The sequence below is a fragment of the Acipenser ruthenus genome, chromosome 7 (genome assembly GCF_902713425.1).
Source record: "Acipenser ruthenus chromosome 7, fAciRut3.2 maternal haplotype, whole genome shotgun sequence".
Lineage (NCBI taxonomy): Eukaryota > Metazoa > Chordata > Actinopteri > Acipenseriformes > Acipenseridae > Acipenser > Acipenser ruthenus.
The window spans coordinates 67,910,613-67,933,154 of record NC_081195.1 but is presented as its reverse complement, the minus strand read 5'-3'; the positions used below and the strand labels follow the sequence as shown (position 1 = coordinate 67,933,154).

Below are 22,542 nucleotides of genomic sequence, written 5' to 3'. Positions count from 1 at the left end.
CATGAAGAGAACACCATCAACACCATCAGCATGAAGAAAACACCATAAACATGAAGAAAACACCACCAACATGAAGAAAACACCACCAACATGAAGAAAACACCACCAACATGAAGAAAACACCATCAACATGAAGAAAACACCATCAACATGAAGAAAACACCACCAACATGAAGAAAACACCACCAACATGAAGAAAACACCACCAACATGAAGAGAACACCATCAACACCATCAACATGAAGAGAACACCACCAATATGAAGAAAACGCCATCAACATGAAGAAAACACCATCAACATGAAGAAAACACCACCAACATGAAGAAAACACCACCAACATGAAGAAAACACCACCAACATGAAGAAAACACCACCAACATGAAGAGAACACCATCAACATGAAGAGAACACCACCAATATGAAGAAAACGCCATCAGCATGAAGATAACACCATCAACACCATCAGCATGAAGAAAACACCATCAACATGAAGAAAATACCATCAACATGAAGAAAACACCATCAACATGAAGAAAACACCATCAACATGAAGAAAACACCACCAACACGAAGAAAACACCACCAACATGAAGAGAACACCATCAACACCATCAGCATGAAGAAAATACCATCAACATGAAGAAAACACCATCAACATTAAGAAAACACCACCAACATGAAGATAACACCATCAGCATGAAGAAAACACCATCAACATTAAGAAAACACCATCAACATGAAGATAACACCATCAACACCATCAGCATGAAGAAAACACCATCAACATGATGAGAACACCATCAACATGAAGAGAACACCACCAACACCATCAGCATGAAGAAAATACCATCAACATGAAGATAACACCACCAACATGAAGAAAACACCATCAACATGAAGAGAACACCACCAACACCATCAGCATGAAGAAAATACCATCAACATGAAGATAACACCACCAACATGAAGATAACACCACCAACATGAAGAAAACACCATCAACATGAAGAAAACATCACCAACATGAAGAACACCACCAACACCATCAGCATGAAGAAAACACCATCAACATGATGAGAACACCACCAACATGAAGAGAACACCACCAACACCATCAGCATGAAGAAAATACCATCAACATGATGAGAACACCATCAACATGAAGAAAACGCCATCAACATGAAAATAAATCCATATATATGAACAGAGTACAGTTTAGATATTTAAACTGAATACACCACACATAATTGGATTACTGCATTTTCCTATTTCATCTTCTGTTATTAAAATGTTGATCAGCTTCCCTTCCTGCCTTATTTATTTAATCCCCAGGTCTTGTTTAAGCTGTAAGCGGATACTGTACTGACCAGCTATTAAGAGACCAAAACAAAATGTTAATTATCAACAATACCCAGTAACTGAGAAGAATTTGTCTGTTCTTTGTGTAATATTGTGCAATCTGTGGCTGACCCATAGTTGGAGAGAAATGATACAAGTGGGTTTGAATGAAGTAACAAGTCATGTGGTAGATATCCTTTGCATTTATCACTGTGAGTTTTTTGAAGGTCGCTTTTATTTGTTATTGAATGTTGCATAGTTTCATTGCAACTTCTCAGGCCAGGTAGACATTACTGATACTATACAACATGAATGCACAGCGTTAATTAACATTTTCAATTCACACATTCAGAACCAATCACTTTCACAAGTATTATTATTATTATTATTATTTCTTAGCAGACGCCCTTATTATTATTATTATTATTATTATTATTATTATTATTATTATTATTATTATTATTATTTATTTCTTAGCAGACGCCCTTATCCAGGGCGACTTACATTTGTTACAAGATATCACATTATTTTACATACAATTACCCATTTATACAGTTGGGTTTTTACTGGAGCAATCTAGGTAAAGTACCTTGCTCAAGGGTACAGCAGCAGTGTCCCCCACTGGGGATTGAACCCACAACCCTCCGGTCAAGAGTCCAGAGCCCTAACCATTACTCCACACTGCTGCAGTATTGATTGCCCCTTGTACCAGCAGAGCAACACAGATGTACAGTAAAGTTCACAAACAAACAAACAAGCCAAGAGAATAAGAAAGAGCCGTGTATGAACCACACTTCTCAGCATGCTGTAAACTAGTCTGCGTTTTCAAGGAATAAGGAAAGCATGTATTTTTTTTTGTCAGCCCCATTAGCAGAACACAATGTGCTACAGAAGTGCTTCATTCTACGGCAGAAGAGGTGGCTTTGTCTGCTGGTAACGTTTTGTCTATTTCATGTTGAAACCTCATGCAAATATTTGGCTTCATACTTCCCGGTATATCACAGACGCTATTGTGTGCTTTGGAAAACAAACCCAGCCTTGTCAGGTGGTGCTGAAGGGGCTGCTTGTTGATGGTGCACTGTAACCTAACACAGGGCTGTAGCAAGCTGTCCTTAACAGATCCTTTCAAGGTAACAATATCCAATGCAGAGCTGGCTGACTGTCCTCTCTAAGGTGCTCAACAGTGGCAGCCTACAGTCTGGTCACTCAGGGAATGGAAATGAATAGGGACACGTGGCTCTCGTAATAAAAGGCTCCTGTCTCAGTAAAGTCATTGAAATGCCATCTGGTGATTTTCTTTGACGTCAGCAGACATGAAAAAATAAAACTGCTCAGGGACAAAACTGCCTTTTGTGACCCCCACCCCCCACCCCCCCCTCAAGTATGCATGACTACATCTGCAGTGCTGTGAGCTCGGAGCTTGGCGTAAGAAAAAAGAACGAGACAGCGAAGGTTACTGAGAAGGGCCTGCGGAATTTATTAGACACAGTCGCCCGATGCTTTGGGAACGGGGCTTGGCTTTTATGTCACCCCTTCTCATTTCTAAAATAAACTGGCCTTTTTAATGTTGCTAAACTCGCCATCTGTGGTTGGAAGGGGTCACCGGGACTGCGGGGGTAGCCAGAGCTGGCAAATCCCACCATCTGATCCACTGCAACTTTGCTTTGATCCTGTAAAACAAGCAGTCACTGTTGAAGTTGGTCAGCCCCGAAACATCCATTGGAGCTCACAGCTGAGCTCTAAAACAACTGCACTACACTGGGGCAAACCAACACATCCATTCCATTTGAAACTGAAATATGGGTGATATACGGACTCCTACAGCAAACACTGACATTTTCATAACAAAGTGTTGAGAGATCTACATTGAATATTTGGTATTTACTAATACATTGTTTTAATGTATCTTGCATTACTTTCAATTCCATGACAGAATGCCATGCATAATTGTGCTACTCCAGTGTAAGCTGTGTTGGGAAGCAGCTATGAGGTGCAGAGCTTGATCTACCCTTTTTATATAAACAGAATAGTCCACGAACATTCATATGAGTGCTGTGGTTATTTCATTCAGGACGATAGCCGTAAACAACCCACTCAACCCTTTTGGGTGCTTGTGGCTTATTTGGCTCTCCTCATTCATGGAATAGCTGCAGTATCGGGTCTCCTCTATTTAAGGTCTGGATCTCCATTTGAAAGTTGAACAATAATGCATGGCAATCCAATAAACAAAAGAAAAAGTATTCCTGCTTCTTAAAAACATGCCTTTTTAATGTTTCTGTTGACCTTTGCTTCAGCCTTCCTGCCTCATTAATTTAATTCCCAGACCCAGTTCAAATCATCAGGCTTAGCAAGTCCCTGTAACTCAGTGTCAGTGACCAAAAAATGAACAAATACTGCATGAGTACAAATGCATGAGAATACAGATACAGCCTGAAGATTCAGGCTAATCAGTTCTCATTAAACTTACAAGAAATCAGTGGAAGGGGGAGAAAAACAAAGTGCAGTTTATGAGGCTGAACAACTCCTTCAGAAATATTTTTTATAGGAAGAATGTTGATAATGCTAAACAAAACGAGTGAATTCAAATTCTGTGTTTATGAATGTTGAACTGCTGAAGCAAAGGCCTATCGAATCTGTTAGCGTCTTCTGAGCCCAAAGCCAAGCCACTGGTCTCTTTACAGCCAGGAGCTCGTCAGCACATGTCAGCTAGCTCCTTGTGTAACAGGACGGAGGCTGAGTTCGAACCAGCGACCTTAATCACAGTACAAAGGAGCTGGGCTAATGTGCATTCGTGGTTTTAGAGCTTTTAACCTGTCCTCATCTCATGTCACCGACAGGGGACAGGACAGACTCTGTAACGGAGGACCAAGGCCAGCCCTGCGGGTGTGCTCTCAAACTCACTGGGCACCCCACTAACCTGACGCTCCAGCTGGGTTGCAAACCTGCATTGCAATGGGGCACAATTCATTCCTGCTACACTTAGTGTTTGGACTAACAATTGAGGGCACCAACTTCGGCTTAATAAATAAGCCTACATCATTACTCCTCCAAATATCATTTTACACCTTTCTTAGTCATTTCTAAATTCATTTGTGGGGATTAGGGATTTTTAAATCACCCAAGAACCAAAGTCTGCAAGCAATCATGACCGGTAACGTGTATTTGACTAAAAGGAGGACTGAAATATAGTTTAACAATTAGGCCTTTAGATTATATAGCTGGAAAGTTTTTTTTTTTTTGTTGTTTTTTTTTATGGTTTGCTCACGCTAGAACAAAACTATTCAGACATTATATTAGGCTTAAGTAGTATCATTAAAATCATTACTGTAGACCGTGTTGCCAAGGAACATTTTTCTTCCCAGGGCTATTAAACAAAGTATGAAGTATGTGTAAAAATTGCAAAACTGGTATTTCCTGCCGTCAATAAAACAAACTACAAAATGCCAAATGGCAGGTCATTACTTTATATAGTGTAATACGTCTCACCTCTGATGTGCAAGTCGTTGAATGAACTGTATTATTTTAACTCTCTTTGTTTTGGTGGACATGGTGATGAAAGAATGGGGCACATATGGAAGGTTACTAGCCTGCATGTAATGTAAACTTACTATCAAGCCTATTGTAGCTAAACCTGTCTAAATGGGCTGATTCATTCTCAGTTATCTTGCCAATGAATGTTTGTTAGAAAACTTTATCTTTAAATGAGACCGTAGATTTATATCGTACTGAGTTTTGGACAACATACTGTAGATTTGACAAGACATTACAAACACTTCCATACAGCAAAGCTGCCGCAAACGAGGTCTCCTGTTCTCAAGGTTTCAAGCCACTGTTCCTGAAAAAGTGGCTTCATGTTTCCCTCAGCTTAATTCTCCATCATTGATTAAGCCCAGGCTTCAACAAAAGTCAAAAGCACAATCTGGCCCCTAATACAGTATTTCCCTTTGCGTTTTCGTGCCTGCCACTTCGCCATACACATGGTAAACATGAAAAAAAACTGCATTCCCAACATGAGGAATGTCACAACCACACAGCAACTGGAATCAAAGTGTTCCAGGGGTTCAGAGTATGCAGCTTTGATCTTTTCTTCAGTGCTATTGAGCTTCCATTCAGATGCATTTCAAGCACAGCACTGTTACTAGACCACAGGTATTGTACACAATAGACTGACACAATGTGGTAGCCACTGGTAACCTAGCAACCCCAGACAGCTATCGTTCATAGCAGAAATTCATCACCCGACCGATTATGCAATTCGATTCACAAGTTCACTGATTTGGTACTAGTTCAATATCTTAGTATTTTATATGTTTCTATAATGTGTTAGTGGTTCATTAAAGAGCAACGTGGCATGGGTGTGAAACAGAAGAGTTATATTAACAAATGTATCCTTGTTATTATTTTCTGTTGCGATCACCACATCCGGGGGACTTTCTAAAGCTCCAAGTGCAGCTGGAGCTTTAGAAATCATCAGCAATTATATCTGTTGATATAACTTGATCATCAGCAATTATAGCTGGTGATATAACTTGACTGTTGGCATGTTCTTCATCTAACTGACCTCTATAATGTAACTTACCAGCACAGAAGACAACTTACAATTGAATTTGATAGTTTGTAAAAGATTAAGAAAAAGAAAAGAAAGTCCTGCCCCTCTGTTCTAGGTAAGTTCCAGATTTGGTGGAGATAAGTATGTGGGAACCAGCTCAAAATGTTCTGCAATGAAACCATAATCAATTCTTTACTTCCCTACTTATTACATCTGGTCGTCACATAGTCAAGGATTACCTAGCAATAATGGATTTTAGTATTGTAGTCATTTCCTGGTGTCTGTACTGTGAGTGTGAAGCAAAAACAACCTCACACAAAACAGAGGATGCTTTCATTGAAAAACAAATATATGTAAGCATCATGCATATAAGTATCTGTGTGTTTTTGCAAGGCACTCTGCTGCAGATCAGTCAGCTTTGCAGGCACTGACACAAAGGAACGTGTGTGATCTGTACTGGAACGTGTGGGGGAGCAGTTAGCCTAGAACACAGCTAGATATTTCACTTCAGTACAGCCAGCTGGTTTGGGCAGAGTCGTTTGTATTTCAGCATTCCGAGAAAGTTTAGACACAACATTAACGTGTACAGTAGGAACACTGAAAACCTTCCAAAAGGGTGGCTAGTTATTTTGTAAGAGGCACATTAGGGTTTTATAGAAGTATAATTACGGTGAACATTAAAGGCAAGCGTCTAATTTGAAGTGTACCGCTCACAACCCACGAGAATAAACAGGAATAAAATCGGGTCTGCAAGCATAGTGCTTTTTCTTCTCTATACTGCAGTAATTTGGTCAATAGTAAGTTCCGCTGTTCGAGTCCGATCAATTGAAAAGCCTGGTTTACCATGGGGAATGATCAGCAAAGTGTAATACAGTATACAGAACATCACAGCTAAAGACCACTGAGAAGAATGGTAAAGCACAGATGCCACAGTTTTGATGTACTGTAGATAAAGAGTTTAAAAGGAAATGGTTGGCAATGCAGACCAATCAAATGCCACCACAAGTGATATGCTAGAAGACTGTGCCCCAATAGCAGTTAAAAACAAGTTGCAAAACAAATGAAACTACGCTTTATAAAACGATAAAAGCAGTTTGTTCACAAAAGAAACACTGCAATTCCCTTTCATGTGCCAAAGTAACCCTTGTTTAAATTGGAAATACTGTAACCAAATATATACAAATTGTTCTCTTTCTCATTCACAGGTATGAGCATCTTACAAGGAAATCTGTATGCTTATTTATTGATTTATTTTGTTTATTAGAAGTAATTTATTCAAGATTATTCCACTGGGAGGCAGGCACCTTTTTTAATGCAAAGAAACAGTTTTTTTTTAAAGCCCTTATACATTTCTTCACTTTTTCTACTGCTATATACCAGTATTGTGTTGCTTATTAATCACTTTTAGTACACTACCTTGTAGGTCTATTCCAGTGGTAGAAACTCCTTTAGTCAAGTAATACACTGTCTATTTAAAGCAACACGTTACTGAAAGCATATTCTTCCAGAGGAAAACTGCAGAAACAGAATACAAAAAATAAAAAAAAGAGCGAACCTCAGAATTTAACCAACCAAGCAACAAACCAACAAACAAATAGAAAGGCACGGCGACTGTGCACTATTGAAATAAGGTATAACCATGCACCTTGGAGTCTCGGCACGGCGCACTGTGCGCTATTGAAATAAGGTATAACCATGCACCTTGGAGTCTCGGCACGGCGCACTGTGCGCTATTGAAATAAGGTATAACCATGCACCTTGGAGTCTCGGCACGGCGCACTGTGCGCTATTGAAATAAGGTATAACCATGCACCTTGGAGTCTCGGCACGACGCACTGTGCGCTATTGAAATAAGGTATAACCATGCACCTTGGAGTCTCGGCACGGCGCACTGTGCGCTATTGAAATAAGGTATAACCATGCACCTTGGAGTCTCGGCACGGCGCACTGTGCGCTATTGAAATGAGGTATAACCATGCACCTTGGAGTCTCGGCACGGCGCACTGTGCGCTATTGAAATAAGGTATAACCATGCACCTTGGAGTCTCGGCACGACGCACTGTGCGCTATTGAAATAAGGTATAACCATGCACCTTGGAGTCTCGGCACGGCGCACTGTGCGCTATTGAAATAAGGTATAACCATGCACCTTGGAGTCTCGGCACGACGCACTGTGCGCTATTGAAATAAGGTATAACCATGCACCTTGGATTCTCGGCACGGCGCACTGTGCGCTATTGAAATAAGGTATAACCATGCACCTTGGAGTCTCGGCACGGCGCACTGTGCGCTATTGAAATAAGGTATGATCATGCACCTTGGAGTCTCGGCACGGCGCACTGTGCGCTATTGAAATAAGGTATAACCATGCACCTTGGATTCTCGGCACGGCGCACTGTGCGCTATTGAAATAAGGTATAACCATGCACCTTGGAGTCTCGGCACGGCGCACTGTGCGCTATTGAAATAAGGTATAACCATGCACCTTGGAGTCTCGGCACGGCGCACTGTGCGCTATTGAAATAAGGTATAACCATGCACCTTGGATTCTCGGCACGGCGCACTGTGCGCTATTGAAATAAGGTATAACCATGCACCTTGGAGTCTCGGCACGACGCACTGTGCACTATTGAAATAAGGTATGACCATGCACCTTGGAGTCTCGGCACGGCGCACTGTGCGCTATTGAAATAAGGTATAACCATGCACCTTGGATTCTCGGCACGGCGCACTGTGCACTATTGAAATAAGGTATGACCATGCACCTTGGAGTCTCGGCACGGCGCACTGTGCGCTATTGAAATAAGGTATAACCATGCACCTTGGAGTCTCGGCACGGCGCACTGTGCGCTATTGAAATAAGGTATAACCATGCACCTTGGATTCTCGGCATCGCTTTGCTGGGAGCTGACGCACCCTGCTCATCTTTTCAGGCTCAGATGAAGACTCCTTTGTGAAGAATTTCAACACTTTAGTCCAACTTCCTCCATTCGGTGGTGATGCCAGTGAGTGCAATGCCAAAGTGTTCACACACACTTGTACAGTACTGCTAGCCAGTGCTGGTCTTGAGCAGCCTCTGCTACTGAATGTTTTCTCAGAGGCAGGCTGAGGAGCTCCATATGAAATAGGTGGCAAGCACAGGAAACACTTCTATTGAAATAGCTGTTGCCTAGAGACCAGAGGACAAATATCAAAGCCTCTGGGCTATATAATGAAGTGCTGTTTGGGCTGGATTTCATGCAACTGAGGTATCTGCCCACATTCAGGAGATCGGAGATACAAATCCAAATAAAAGAGAACTTCCATTCAGAACAGACGCCAATGAAAACATACTTATGCACATGGCCTGGTTTGGTACAGTGGAGGGTTTGTATTAAAGAAAACAAAATAGCATGACAAAACTCATGCACACACATTTCTAGTTTCTTAATGGATTTGTTGGCAAATATATAATGCCAACTTTAAGCAAATCTTTCCCTTAGCAGAAAATGTTAAGTACATGTTCAGGAGGATTGAAACAGTGTATAACGTGTGTGCCACACAGAAAACAATGCTGTTTAATGCTGCTCTATGTCCAGGTTCTCAGTCATATAAAACAATGATGTCATCATCAATCCCTGCTTGATAACATGTCAACCAAAAAGCATTTTAAGGTGGGGGGAAAGGTGTGAAATATGCCCCATATTAAAGTCACAACAATTCTTTGAAAAAAAAAGAATACAATTTTGTAATAGGTTGAGTTTTTACATTTTTGTATTATTCATCTCAAGTCTTTTTATTACTATGCTCCATTGATATTTGACAAATGGATCCATTTACAAATTCAGCTTACAGTAAATTGTACACGTACTACACTTCACTGCAGAAGGATCGGCTTCCCTAAATCACTGATATTTTACCATTGTTACAAATATAAGTCACAAGAATGAGCCTACTGTATATGGAGTTCACACTCATTTAAAAAGCATGACCAGCATGCCAGATAAAGAGCTTCCTGACAGCTGAGAGGAAACAGGCCTTCATTTTACATTTAAAACAGAAAACAGAACAGTACAACTATTCAGTTAAAATAATAGACATGCTTTTCTTGGATGGGACTTGACAATTCTTCACAGCAGCTATGTATCAATCAGCAGTATTTCAATAACATTCCAGTTCACCTTTCAGTCTGTGTGTCTGAAAACAACCGTCCCATGCAGGGTGACTCCAAGTCAGGGGGCCGAATGAGAACACTGCTGCAGCAAAACGGACAGTGATTCAATTTCACAGTACAGTAGTGAACGGGAACAGGAATAAGGGTCCAATTCAATTAAAGAGCAAGTTCCAAAGTTCTTTGACTTGAGTTCATCCTGTACAGTATGGTGCTTGCAATGAGTCTGAGTTCAGTTGGTCCCGTATTGATTGTTATCATTTTGCTCTGCCTTTACTTGGCTTTGAGCTTGGCTGTTGTATTCTCAGCTGCAGGACTAAACAGGCTTCCTCATACCATTCATATCATGTGACAATGTGACCTTTCAACTCTGTCAGCCCCAACACTTTTATCTGCATCTACTTAAGAAATGCTAAAAGAAACTCAAATTAAATTACAAATGTTTTGACTAGAAGTCTTTTTTTTTTCAGGCAGACATTGAAAAAGACTTCTAGTCTAAACGTTTGTAATTGAAATTGAGTTTATGTCAGTGTTTCTAAATTCAGCACTACTGAGTGTTTAATAGTCATGCGTGACGTATCTGTCTGTCTGTCAGGAAAAGGTAGATTTTGATCACCCAATAGGAGCCCTTTGCAGCCCAGTGTCCAATATACAGTATTTAACATTGTGAAAATTGGCATTAAATAGGTATGAGGGCTTGGCTAAAAGGGTTAATCACTCAGTCACCCCATCCCTTAATATAGGAGCAGCTGAACCCCGCAGAACCACTCAGAATGACTGCAAAAAGGGAAATACAGAAAGAAGGAAAAGGCCATCTGAAGCCATTTGTTTCTAAATCCAAACTGGGTTAACATGCCATCATGATTTGCTGATAAATCTAACAGCGTTTCTCTTGGTAATAAATTTCAGGCCTGAAGAGCGTTTAAAACCCAGCAATACCCAACGGCAAAGTCAATTCTGTTCCCTTCATTTCTAGATTGGAGGAAAGCACTGACAGACATTATCAGTTCACTACCGGAACTAAAGAGTGAATTCAGAGCGCTGTTTATTCACACTTAATTAATACATCATCAACGAGGAGAAATATTTAGATGAATCCAAACGAAACCTCTACATAACCTCCAGTACTAATTCAACTAGGGCTAAGAGCCAGTGACTGCCTGCCTCACAACACCACTGGCAGAGCGAGAGCAGAGAGAACTCTAGTTTGTATCCTGAGAGATCAACAAATACTTCAAGCAGAGCACCAGAAACTACAAAGCCTCTGCAGCTTACACCATTTTCAAAATGTGTATGTTATTTTATTTAACCAGGAAAATCCCATTGGGATTAAAATATATTTTATTCACATGAGACCTGGTCAAGAAGTTGACGTATAATACAATAAAACATAAAAAAGCACACACACAGACAGACAGACACACACTCACACACACACACACACACACACACACACACACACACACGCACATTCAAATGAACATAATCGATGCAACCAAGCTAATCAAATTACAAGAATCAATTTAGGAGTATCGGCAAAAACAGAAACATGTCTCAGCTACATAGATGTCAATTTTTCCAAACTTCCAATGGCTTCTTTAACTGAGTGCGGTTCAGTTTTGCATGAAAGCATATATAAATATCAGGTGATGTTGTAATGGGTTATAAAGAAATGTGTGATTGATAACCTACCATACAGTGAGTGAAATGTTACTGCTGTGCAGTTAATACCACAGTAGTATTACAGCGTCACTTGGAATCAAACACAAGTTGTTTCTTTCACTTCAACTGACTCGGTTTTCCTTTTCACCACCGGTGACCATGTTGAGTTGACAGCATCACTTTCCACAATGAAACCATTGCAATGAAGCCTTTATATGTTTGCATGGCCATACTGCGTCTGTTCTGCAGCACTGTGCAATTACCAACACTTCACTTTAAAAATCAGACACAGTGACAATAACAATAATTGAGTAAGAAATAGCAAGGTGATGAAATGTGTGAATCTATCAATTGTTTCACTCACCTGGGATCCTCTTGAGCCGCGCTTGTGGTCCCACTCCGACTGGGAAAGCATCCGTAAAGAAAGAGAGAAACACCATTAGAGATGACACGTTTCTATCTGGGCTCGAGCACAGTGCACACCTACTAAAAACACGGCACACATGCTTGTGGGTTATCTTGATTGGTCCTCTTTCCATTTCGGTGTGTTTCAACACCTGATGATTCCATTTTACAGTTCAGTTTTTGTTTGCTTACAGTAACCAGGGCTTTGTGGAAGTCCAGCACACTCAATAACCAACCATTGAGGTTCCTGAAGGCATTACAAGTCATTCTACACTAATTAGTGACAACCTATACAGTCACATGCAATTAGAGTCCAAGAGGCATGCAGTATGTTTTACAAGTAGGATTTCTCTGGTACAGCATAATGAATAGGTGTTGCTTAATGTCAGTATTAAACTTCGGTAAGGTCAAGGCTGTTTCCATAAAGGAGCCCGCGTATAGTGATACGGTTGCTCTTAGCAAAACTTAATCACAGTATAAAATGTAGCAATTGTAGTGGAACATTAAGATCAAATGAACAAATGAACCAAGATATATAGTGTCTCTTAAAATATGCTAGTTCTTTACATGTATCTGAATAATAATAGTATTGCTATTAATGAGCAATAATAATAAGAGGAAAACAAAACCATAATCATCAAGGAGAGCTTTGTTTAACATTCACAGCTCCGGATCTCCACGTGGGTTACAGGGGATAACGATTAGAATATATGAATAATCTCCATGTGGTGCACTAATGGGTCATTAGCATCTCACTGTAACAGTTCGTCAAAATAGGAACTTAGAAAAGCCTGCCACTCCTTTTAAAAGCCTGCCACAGTAAATCTGCACAGTAATGCTGCAGTTTTCCCATGGTTATACTATGCACCATGCCTGCACGCTGCTTTATTACACTTTGCCTCGCTTTTGCTCCGGTAAACATTTATAACGGCTCCACTGCTGTTCCCAGGGGAATGAGGAAGCAAGTGTGGTGGACACATCTTTAACAAGCCTGCCCACTGTAACCCCAGTGTACTCTACAGTGCCCCGCTCAAAAGCACATCGACCTCAACATTGCAACCACTCCCCGCTCAGCTGCAGAAGTCCCTCAATTTGAGGAATGACCAGATAATTACCGTAAATTGAGGCCATTTGTAACAGATATGCCTGACTGCACAGGGGCTCGCTATCACTGGGGGGTTTACATGCAGCTAGTCCTTTCTGACAGGCACATTCACGTAGAGCATGTTTAACATTGTCCAGTATGTACATTAAGGGGTACCACGATGGTGCAAATCATTAGCTGCAGAGTAAAACAACAAGGAAAACACTTAAGCCTTTGTGAAGGTGTATGGGTTGTATGCTGTAAGTGCTGTTAGGTTAGTGCATGAATGCATGCTGAAAATATTAACTTCATAATGATTACATGGAATAAAAAACTAAAGAAATCCCCTTGTTTAAATATTTTGTTTCTTCTGAGTGAAACAAAAATCGCATTCATGATATCACCACTATACCCACAGTACAAATCCAAACTGAAAACATCAAGTTAAAAAATGTTACCCAATTCCTACTGTGCAGCCAACTGGTACATACAGTCCTCAGGAAGTGCATTGTCCAGTTACTGTGCATAGACCACACAGGGTCAGCTATTACTACAGTATACTCAACCAAAATACAAACAAAGAGTTAAACGGTTTCAGCCTTCCTGGGTTTTTAAGATAAAATGGTCTGACAGGTTTGATAGGGTAAATCGTTATCCGCTCAGGTTCCACTGTGTAGATTTGTTTCAGAAAGAAAATCTGTCTGCAGCTGAACTAAGAAAAACAACTCCCAGATGAATCCGGCTTTCATTCAATTACGTCAATGCCAAACATACTGTATGATGATCCACACATTCACGCACCAAAGGGGCATTTCTGATTTTATTAACTATTTTGGCATGAAGATATTTCCTGCTACTGATTTCAGCTTTAGTATTGTATTAATTCTAGAGGGTCAGCTGGTTAGGGCCAGACACCCTCAGCTTACTGATGATTAACAATAATAACCTGTTTAGGATTAGAGAGTTTGTAAGGGTATGAAATATGAAGCTTACAGTGCTCCCCCTTTATAAGGCACCCCTTTATACCCCTTTCAATCTCGTTATGTGCTGGAACACAAACAGAACACGTGCAGTGCATTATGTGTTGCCGGACGGGAAAAGTGTTTTGTACAAGAAATGGAATCTAGTTACATAGCTAAAGCAGCTTTTCTCATTTAAAAAATGCTTGTGTATTACAGGGTTAAGAAGCAGGTCATGGGCTAAGCAATGGCTCTGCCAGTGAGAGCACAAGCATGGGCGACGCAGTGCGGGGCAGTGGGACCACAAGCACGGGCGACGCAGTGCGGTGCCGTGGCACCACAAGCACGGGCGACGCAGTGCGGTGCCGTGGCACCACAAGCACAGGCGACGCAGTGCGGTGCCGTGGGACCACAAGCATGGGCGACGCAGTGCGGTGCCGTGGGACCACAAGCACGGGCGACGCAGTGCGGGGCCGTGGGACCACAAGCACGGGCGACGCAGTGCGGTGCCGTGGGACCACAAGCACGGGCGACGCAGTGCCGTGCCGTGGGACCACAAGCACGGGCGACGCAGTGCGGGGCCGTGGGACCACAAGCACGGGCGACGCAGTGCGGTGCCGTGGGACCACAAGCATGGGCGACGCAGTGCGGTGCCGTGGGACCACAAGCACGGGCGACGCAGTGCGGGGCCGTGGGACCACAAGCACGGGCGACGCAGTGCGGTGCCGTGGGACCACAAACACAGTGATTCAGTGTAGTGCCATAGTACAACATCAGTGCTGTCGTACCCACTGCACATTCATTGTGCCAAATCCTCTGAGATGCCATTGCTGGCAATGCAGAGGAAATGCTCTGCCACAGATTTTCTTGAGTGTACAATGGTATTTTATTCATTTTATTCCTGCTTTTATCCTTTGTAGAGTTGAATGGCCCGAGGTCAAAGGTTAGGTGACTTTCCCAGGGATTTATTTTGAACAATTGAAGACGTGGTCCTAACAATCAGCTTTGTACTGCGCACGCTTCTGCAGGATCAGCGCTGTTTACAATTCCAGGGGACAACCCGGCAATTTACAATCTAGCCAGGCTAGTAAACTTGTCATTCCCCCACAGATGTCAATAAGCCTGACATATGAGCGCTCCCCCCCCCCCCCCCCCATACTTTATTCATGTTGTTGCCTAGCACCCACAAGGCAGCGACTGGCTGCACACACAGTGGTGACCAAAAAACAAACGACAACTTCCTTGAACAGCACTAATTCAGACAGCTCAGGGATCTGCTTGCCTGCCTCCTGTTTGACCCAATCTGACAAACACCCTTGCTAGCAGACAGTGGTGCACTAATGGGTCATTAGCAGCTCACTGTAACAGTTAGTCAAACCCGCAGTGCAAACTAAGCCTGCTTTATCCAGCAGGCTCCTCGATAAAGACTTTCAAATTGGGACACATGGCTCTGAAGCAGTGAGTCTATAATATTGTGCTAATCCTTTAATGTTTTTCAGAACAGTTCTAACCCTACACTATTATTATTATTATGCACATTATGTCATGTTCTGCAACAAAATGATTTTCAAACAAAATTGTAATTTTTGAAATCCAAACAATAAAGATAAATTTCAGCTAAAAGAGGAAGCAGTTTTAAATACTAATCATAATTTAAAGCGGGGGTACCATTTTGTGATGTTTGCAGTGATTCAGAGTGGATCTTATTATAAATGGTGTTGTTTATTTCTTGTCTTGAGGTGCTTTGACTATGAATTCAGGAGCTGCTCTTCAGTTCTGTTTGTCTAGACATTTCACAGGCTAGAGCAGTCACAGTGTCTTCATCATTGTTACAATACATCAGTATGACTGAAAATATCATTAAAACAATAAAAAGGACAGAAAAAAACAATAAAGAAAATGAAATCAGTGAATATACCAAGCAGCAGTAAAAACAAACACACTCCATCCACGCAAAATCATATAGGGTTTAAATATTCTACACACAATGTTACATTGGGTGACCAAGAACCAGTATGTGTCTCGTTCCCACAGCACGACTATGAACACATTCACTTGTTACAAGTTTTTATGAGTTTGCTCTATTTACTGATGTGATTAAGTTGACAGTCATTAAGTAACTTTTTACACAAGAACTCCCATGACACTAAAGGCTCTTTTCTCTTATGGGAATTGCACACAGACAAACTAGCAGGTACTGTACTTTTTTTTTTTTTACGAGGCTGACAGTTTATTACATTTTGTTCATAAAAGGTCACATTACATTATTGCTTTAAAAAAAATTTACAAGCACACAAACTGCAGAGCGTAAATGCCTGCAGTATATAGAGGTTAAGCAGGGAAAGACAGCAGTGCGGGTCTTGGGATAGTCCATTATGCACTGGAGCTAACACAGCATGATTGATGCTGATCAGATAACGTTTTTCACACACTGACATGTTCCAGGCTTTTATTAACTCAAAAACAGAACGCGACCAATGATTAACCAAGGGTCAAGATGTTTCCGCAATTCTAGCAATATGGATCTAAAGTGTACAGTCAGACCTCTTAACTGGACAATACCCAATCTATCTTTTGGGTTATAATATATGAGACGTGTTCATAATATGAACCTGTCCACACTCCCTAAATAATAAGCAACCACCACATGTTGAAACCACATGATTCATTCCCAAATGATGTTTTCAAAATGTCATGGTCCTGCATTATTTAGATAACATGATCTAAAACATTGGGATCTAAAACACTGGAAACATTTAAAAAAAGACTAGATTCTGTGCTTTTAAATTAATTCCCCCAGTAGGGGAGGATGGTGTGCTAATGGGGCGAATGACCTTTTCTCGTTCCCAAAATGTGTTTAGACGTGTTATTAAAGGGATCACGTCTCCTCTGAATTGACTGGAGATATTGCAGGAGTTATCAGAAGTGAGTCTGTCGTTCTTCAGTTGAATAGTGCCCCTTCTTTAACCGGACAGGTACTGATTAGGCTGAAAGGCCTCCTCTCGTTCGTACATTCTGTACATGCTGCGTCTCCTCCATCTTTCATTTAATTCCTCACAAGCATTCATTAGTTAGACTAAATATGGACCTACAGTATAGAACAAAAGATGAGTGCCTGAATACATCAAAAGAACATGTGAAGAATGCTTCACTGTGGATTGAATTCTCCTCAGAAGGGAAACTTGATAAGCATAACTGTAGTACCCTCTCTCACCCATAGAAATGGTTGGAATACAACGCATTCATGGTGAGCCAGTCCTGTAATTCTCACATGAAGTTACAGTGAGAGCTTAATAAATATGTTTTTTGGAATGTATGTTACATTTAAGTGAGGCTTTAATGTTATAGGTATAAGTACATTATAGTGTGGCTACAAGAAGAAACGTGCAATGGAAATTCTCAGAAGCACCAGTGATACACATGAGCATCTTAAAGGGGAGTTGTTCCTTACAGCACCACCTGATGGCCATGAGTTGTAATTACATATCATGATGGCTGTTTGTTACGAGGTGGGTGTAATGCTTGACCGCTGATATCACAGACTACATACATTCAAAGACTCATTTTTTTGTAACTAACTGTACGAGACAAGAACTTAACTGTGCTGTATTAGTTCCAGAGCGTATGGGATGTAATTTTGGGTAATTTTAACTCTAACTGATAACAATCTTAATTGCATATAATTTTAAAGCACATCATTGTTCCAATGTTTAGGCTACCGCTCAATCATATCCGATAAGCTCGCTTTTCACTTTTTATTTTTTTTATTATTTCTTAGTTCTTAATTTATCTGGGTTCAATTTTTACCAGATGTTGCAGTGCATTTAATTATGAAACAGCTAGTCTTCTGTTCTATGCGTGGAACCATAGACTGTACTTTGGTACAGTTAGTTCAAAATAAGCACTCCAGGTGGCTCTTGTGTAAAGGAGGAAATTGCAAGAACTTATATAAAAAAGGACTAAAGTTTTGGATATTTCTAACTGCTGCATAGATCCACTTACTGTATTATCATTACAACACACAATCAAAATACAGAGAAATGAGGTTTGCGAAATACCAGTTTTAAATAAATGTAAGTGTGGTGGTATTAAGATCTTCCAAGGTTTAGATCATTACGATTACTTTATTAAAGTGGTAATTCTTTAAACAATACACCTAACTTACTGCCGCTAAAATACAGAACTGTTACAAAAAGAACCTACAATAATCCTGGTTCCTGTAGTGAGCAGGACACCTAGCCCAGTCCTGAACACAGGTGCTGTTCAAAAAGCAAACGCTTGCAATGATAAAGAGGTGAAAGGACAGAAGAAGATAAACTTCTAAACAATAAATTAAGTGGAAAGTGCTGATATGATACTGGGATCGCTGTGCACCGATAAGTTGTTCATTCACACCAACACAATCAGGATCTACATATCCAAAGCCTTGAAAAATGTTCAACCAAAGCAAACCATTATAAATGTTTACTACAGTAAAAGCACAGCAAAGTGCAATAAAGCACAATGAAAGCATGGGGAAGCATGGTAAAGAACAGCGAGGGGTGGTAAAGCATATTAATAAACATGGCAAACCTGGGTAGACTGCAGAGAATGCAGAGTATAACCATGGGAAAAGCATGAGAAAACTCCCTTACAATGAGCAACATTATCACTGACCCTTTATAATCACGCCAAAGAGTTGTGTACTTCACTTGTTTATTATTGTTTGAAAAATCAAAGAAACTTCATCACAGCGATAGGGGACCAGTCATACTGGACTCTTTTCGAATATTGGACTCTTTTCACAGAACTTTAAAGACTGTTTTAGTGAATGTTTTTTTTCAAATCCTGATTAATTCAACCCAGTTTGCAGTTCAAGGAACTCTTTTCAATTGTTTTCGGGTTAATTTTAGCTTGCAAAGCACTGTTTTACATGTAAGAGAATGTTTATAAACTTCTTTTAAAAAAAACATTCCTTAAAAAACATTCATAAAACGGTCCTTGAGATGATGTGATTTTGTAAATGTGTCTAATTCTACAAGAAAAGAAGACATTTTGGTTAAAAAGGTTTTTCATTTTGACTGTAAATATTCGAAAAATGCAATCGGGTGTATTAAATTGTTTTATAATTGGTCCAGCAATATCAAAATTAGCAGTAGCAGCTATAACATAACTTGAGGCATTATTTTATTTTGTAAGTCAAGAACTTGACAAATGTTTGCATCAGGCCATACAATTGAATAGCAATGCGATAATCCGGTTCGAAGGGGCATTACTCTTATAAACATTTACCACTGTGTTTCTGCATGCTATGTTTGCAGTTTTATCAGGCTTTCCCCATGGTTATACTATGTATTTACTATAGAGGACCCTGGTTTTGCCATGTTTATCAATATGCAAAACCCTGCTATTCTTTACAATGCTTCCCTATGCATTACCATGCTTTTATTGTGCTTTATTATACTTAGCAATGATTTTACTATGGGGAACTTGTATAAGGGTGGTAGCACAAGTGCAATAAGTTATAGCTTATTTAAACTGGTTTAAGCAAACAAAATAATTCCATCCATTTTCCACACCATGTCCATCCACTCCCTATACAAGTCTCTAACCCTGTGTTTATGCACACATGCATTTTCCACACCATGTCCATCCACTCCCTATACAAGTCTCTAACCCTGTGTTTATGCACACGTGCATTTTCCACACCATGTCCATCCACTCCCTATACAAGTCTCTAACCCTGTGTTTATGCACACATGCATTTTCTACACCATGTCCATCCACTCCCTATACAAGTCTCTAACCCTATGTTTATGCACACATGCATTTTCCACACCATGTCCATCCACTCCCTATACAAGTCTCTAACCCTGTGTTTATGCACACATGCATTTTCCACACCATGTCCATCCACTCCCTATACAAGTCTCTAACCCTGTGTTTATGCACACATGCATTTTCCACACCATGTCCATACACTCCCTATACAAGTCTCTAACCCTGTGTTTATGCACACGTGCATTTTCCACACCATGTCCATCCACTCCCTATACAAGTCTCTAACCCTGTGTTTATGCACACATGCATTTTCCACACCATGTCCATACACTCCCTATACAAGTCTCTAACCCTATGTTTATGCACACATGCATTTTCCACACCATGTCCATCCACTCCCTATACAAGTCTCTAACCCTGTGTTTATGCACACATGCATTTTCCACACCATGTCCATCCACTCCCTATACAAGTCTCTAACCCTATGTTTATGCACACATGCATTTTCCACACCATGTCCATCCACTCCCTATACAAGTCTCTAACCCTGTGTTTATGCACACATGCATTTTCCACACCATGTCCATCCACTCCCTATACAAGTCTCTAACCCTATGTTTATGCACACATGCATTTTCTACACCATGTCCATCCACTCCCTATACAAGTCTCTAACCCTATGTTTATGCACACATGCATTTTCCACACCATGTCCATCCACTCCCTATACAAGTCTCTAACCCTGTGTTTATGCACACATGCATTTTCCACACCATGTCCATACACTCCCTATACAAGTCTCTAACCCTGTGTTTATGCACACGTGCATTTTCCACACCATGTCCATCCACTCCCTATACAAGTCTCTAACCCTGTGTTTATGCACACGTGCATTTTCCACACCATGTCCATCCACTCCCTATACAAGTCTCTAACCCTGTGTTTATGCACACGTGCATTTTCCACACCATGTCCATCCACTCCCTATACAAGTCTCTAACCCTGTGTTTATGCACACATGCATTTTCCACACCATGTCCATCCACTCCCTATACAAGTCTCTAACCCTGTGTTTATGCACACATGCATTTTCCACACCATGTCCATCCACTCTCTATACAAGTCTCTAACCCTGTGTTTATGCACACATGCATTTTCTACACCATGTCCATCCACTCCCTATACAAGTCTCTAACCCTGTGTTTATGCACACATGCATTTTCCACACCATGTCCATCCACTCCCTATACAAGTCTCTAACCCTATGTTTATGCACACATGCATTTTCTACACCATGTCCATCCACTCCCTATACAAGTCTCTAACCCTATGTAAGATGCTTTGACCCCAAAGTGCTGAGGCAAAAAGACCTAGAAAGTGAAGCTGCAAAAGATTTCCTGGAAGGTGAGGCAATTAGACTGAGAACTGTATTGTATCTAGTGTAGCAGATGCCATGTTTCAAAATGAAAATACATGTTTGCCATAACATGTGTTTCTTTCAACACTGCACACTTGAGACCTTTACACTGAATGTAAGTGGACACCCGGTCATTATTAGGTTAGCTGCAACCACTTTAAAGTTCAAAGAAGGTTTCTTCAGAGGAATACACAGGTATTAAAATAGGTGTCTGATCTTATTTTCCTATGAGCAAATACACCTTAAAAAATTCTCTTTACACAGAGATGTGAAGAAATCAGTTAAACAAGTGAGATAACCTCCAAAAACAAACCTAAAAAATGAGGGAATACCTCCACTAAGAGATGCAGCTATGATAATTACTAAATAAGTAAACACATTAATTAACAGGATCCTACACGTAATTAGAGTCTGGATGCGTTAAGTATGTCCTTAGCCAAGTTAATGTTTAATACAGTAAGTGGAACCTGACAGTTAAGAAACTTCCTGGCAGGCTGTGAAATCAATAATGCAAACCTGATGCTGAACACAGACAGTTTGTACATGTCTGAAATGCATTCAGAGCTCTGTCTGTAACAAGGTGTTCCATCTCTCCACACAGATAGCAGAGAAAACAGGAAACACAATGGAACGGAATATGTCACGGAACAGCGAGAGCTACATTGTTACGCACTGATCATGTTACAGTGTGGAATACTTTTAAACAGTTCCATGGGCATGTTATTCTTTCAAGCAGCACACACACACACACACACACAAAGGAACAGATGTTGATATCATTATTATTTATTGGGATAAAGTGCGCCCTATTAACAAAATGCTAAGGACTGTTTAATGAATGTTGTTATTGATAGGTTTTTTTTTTTTTAAGCCCATTTTGAAAAAAAAATAATTAAACCCTTTTTAAAACTGTTTTAGAGAAGATTACTCTCAATTATAAGATGTTTTTTTAATCTGTGAGAATAACATTCTCTTATGTAAAAAAGATTATAACATTACAATCATGTTCCAAAAACCAGTCCTTAATGTTTTGTGAATAGGGCTCCGTGACACCAACATGTATTCAGACCTGTTCTCTTCCACTTTTATAATGTTGTCAATCATTACGGGTGGTTCTTATTGCTATTGATCAGTTATAAACAACAAGTCTTTGTTAATAAATATGTTTTATAGGCTAGATCAGCCAGTGTCTTTATAGAAGTACAGTCAGCATCATC

The 22,542-nt window shown here is 40.4% G+C and overlaps 1 protein-coding gene across 3 annotated transcripts in view; it reads right to left on the bottom strand.

Annotated features, from left to right (window-relative positions):
- LOC117416057 (cGMP-inhibited 3',5'-cyclic phosphodiesterase 3A-like) overlaps positions 1-22,542 on the bottom strand; it is a 113,466-nt gene that overhangs the window by 40,046 nt on the left and 50,878 nt on the right. For 2 of the 3 annotated variants that reach the window (XM_034027087.3, XM_034027089.3), the window contains exon 2: positions 12,065-12,103. The exons of the other annotated variant lie outside the window; for it this stretch is intronic. In XM_034027087.3, coding sequence (XP_033882978.2) covers positions 12,065-12,103 — 39 coding nt within the window. The remainder of the gene's footprint in view (positions 1-12,064; positions 12,104-22,542) is intronic. 3 annotated transcript variants of the gene reach the window in all.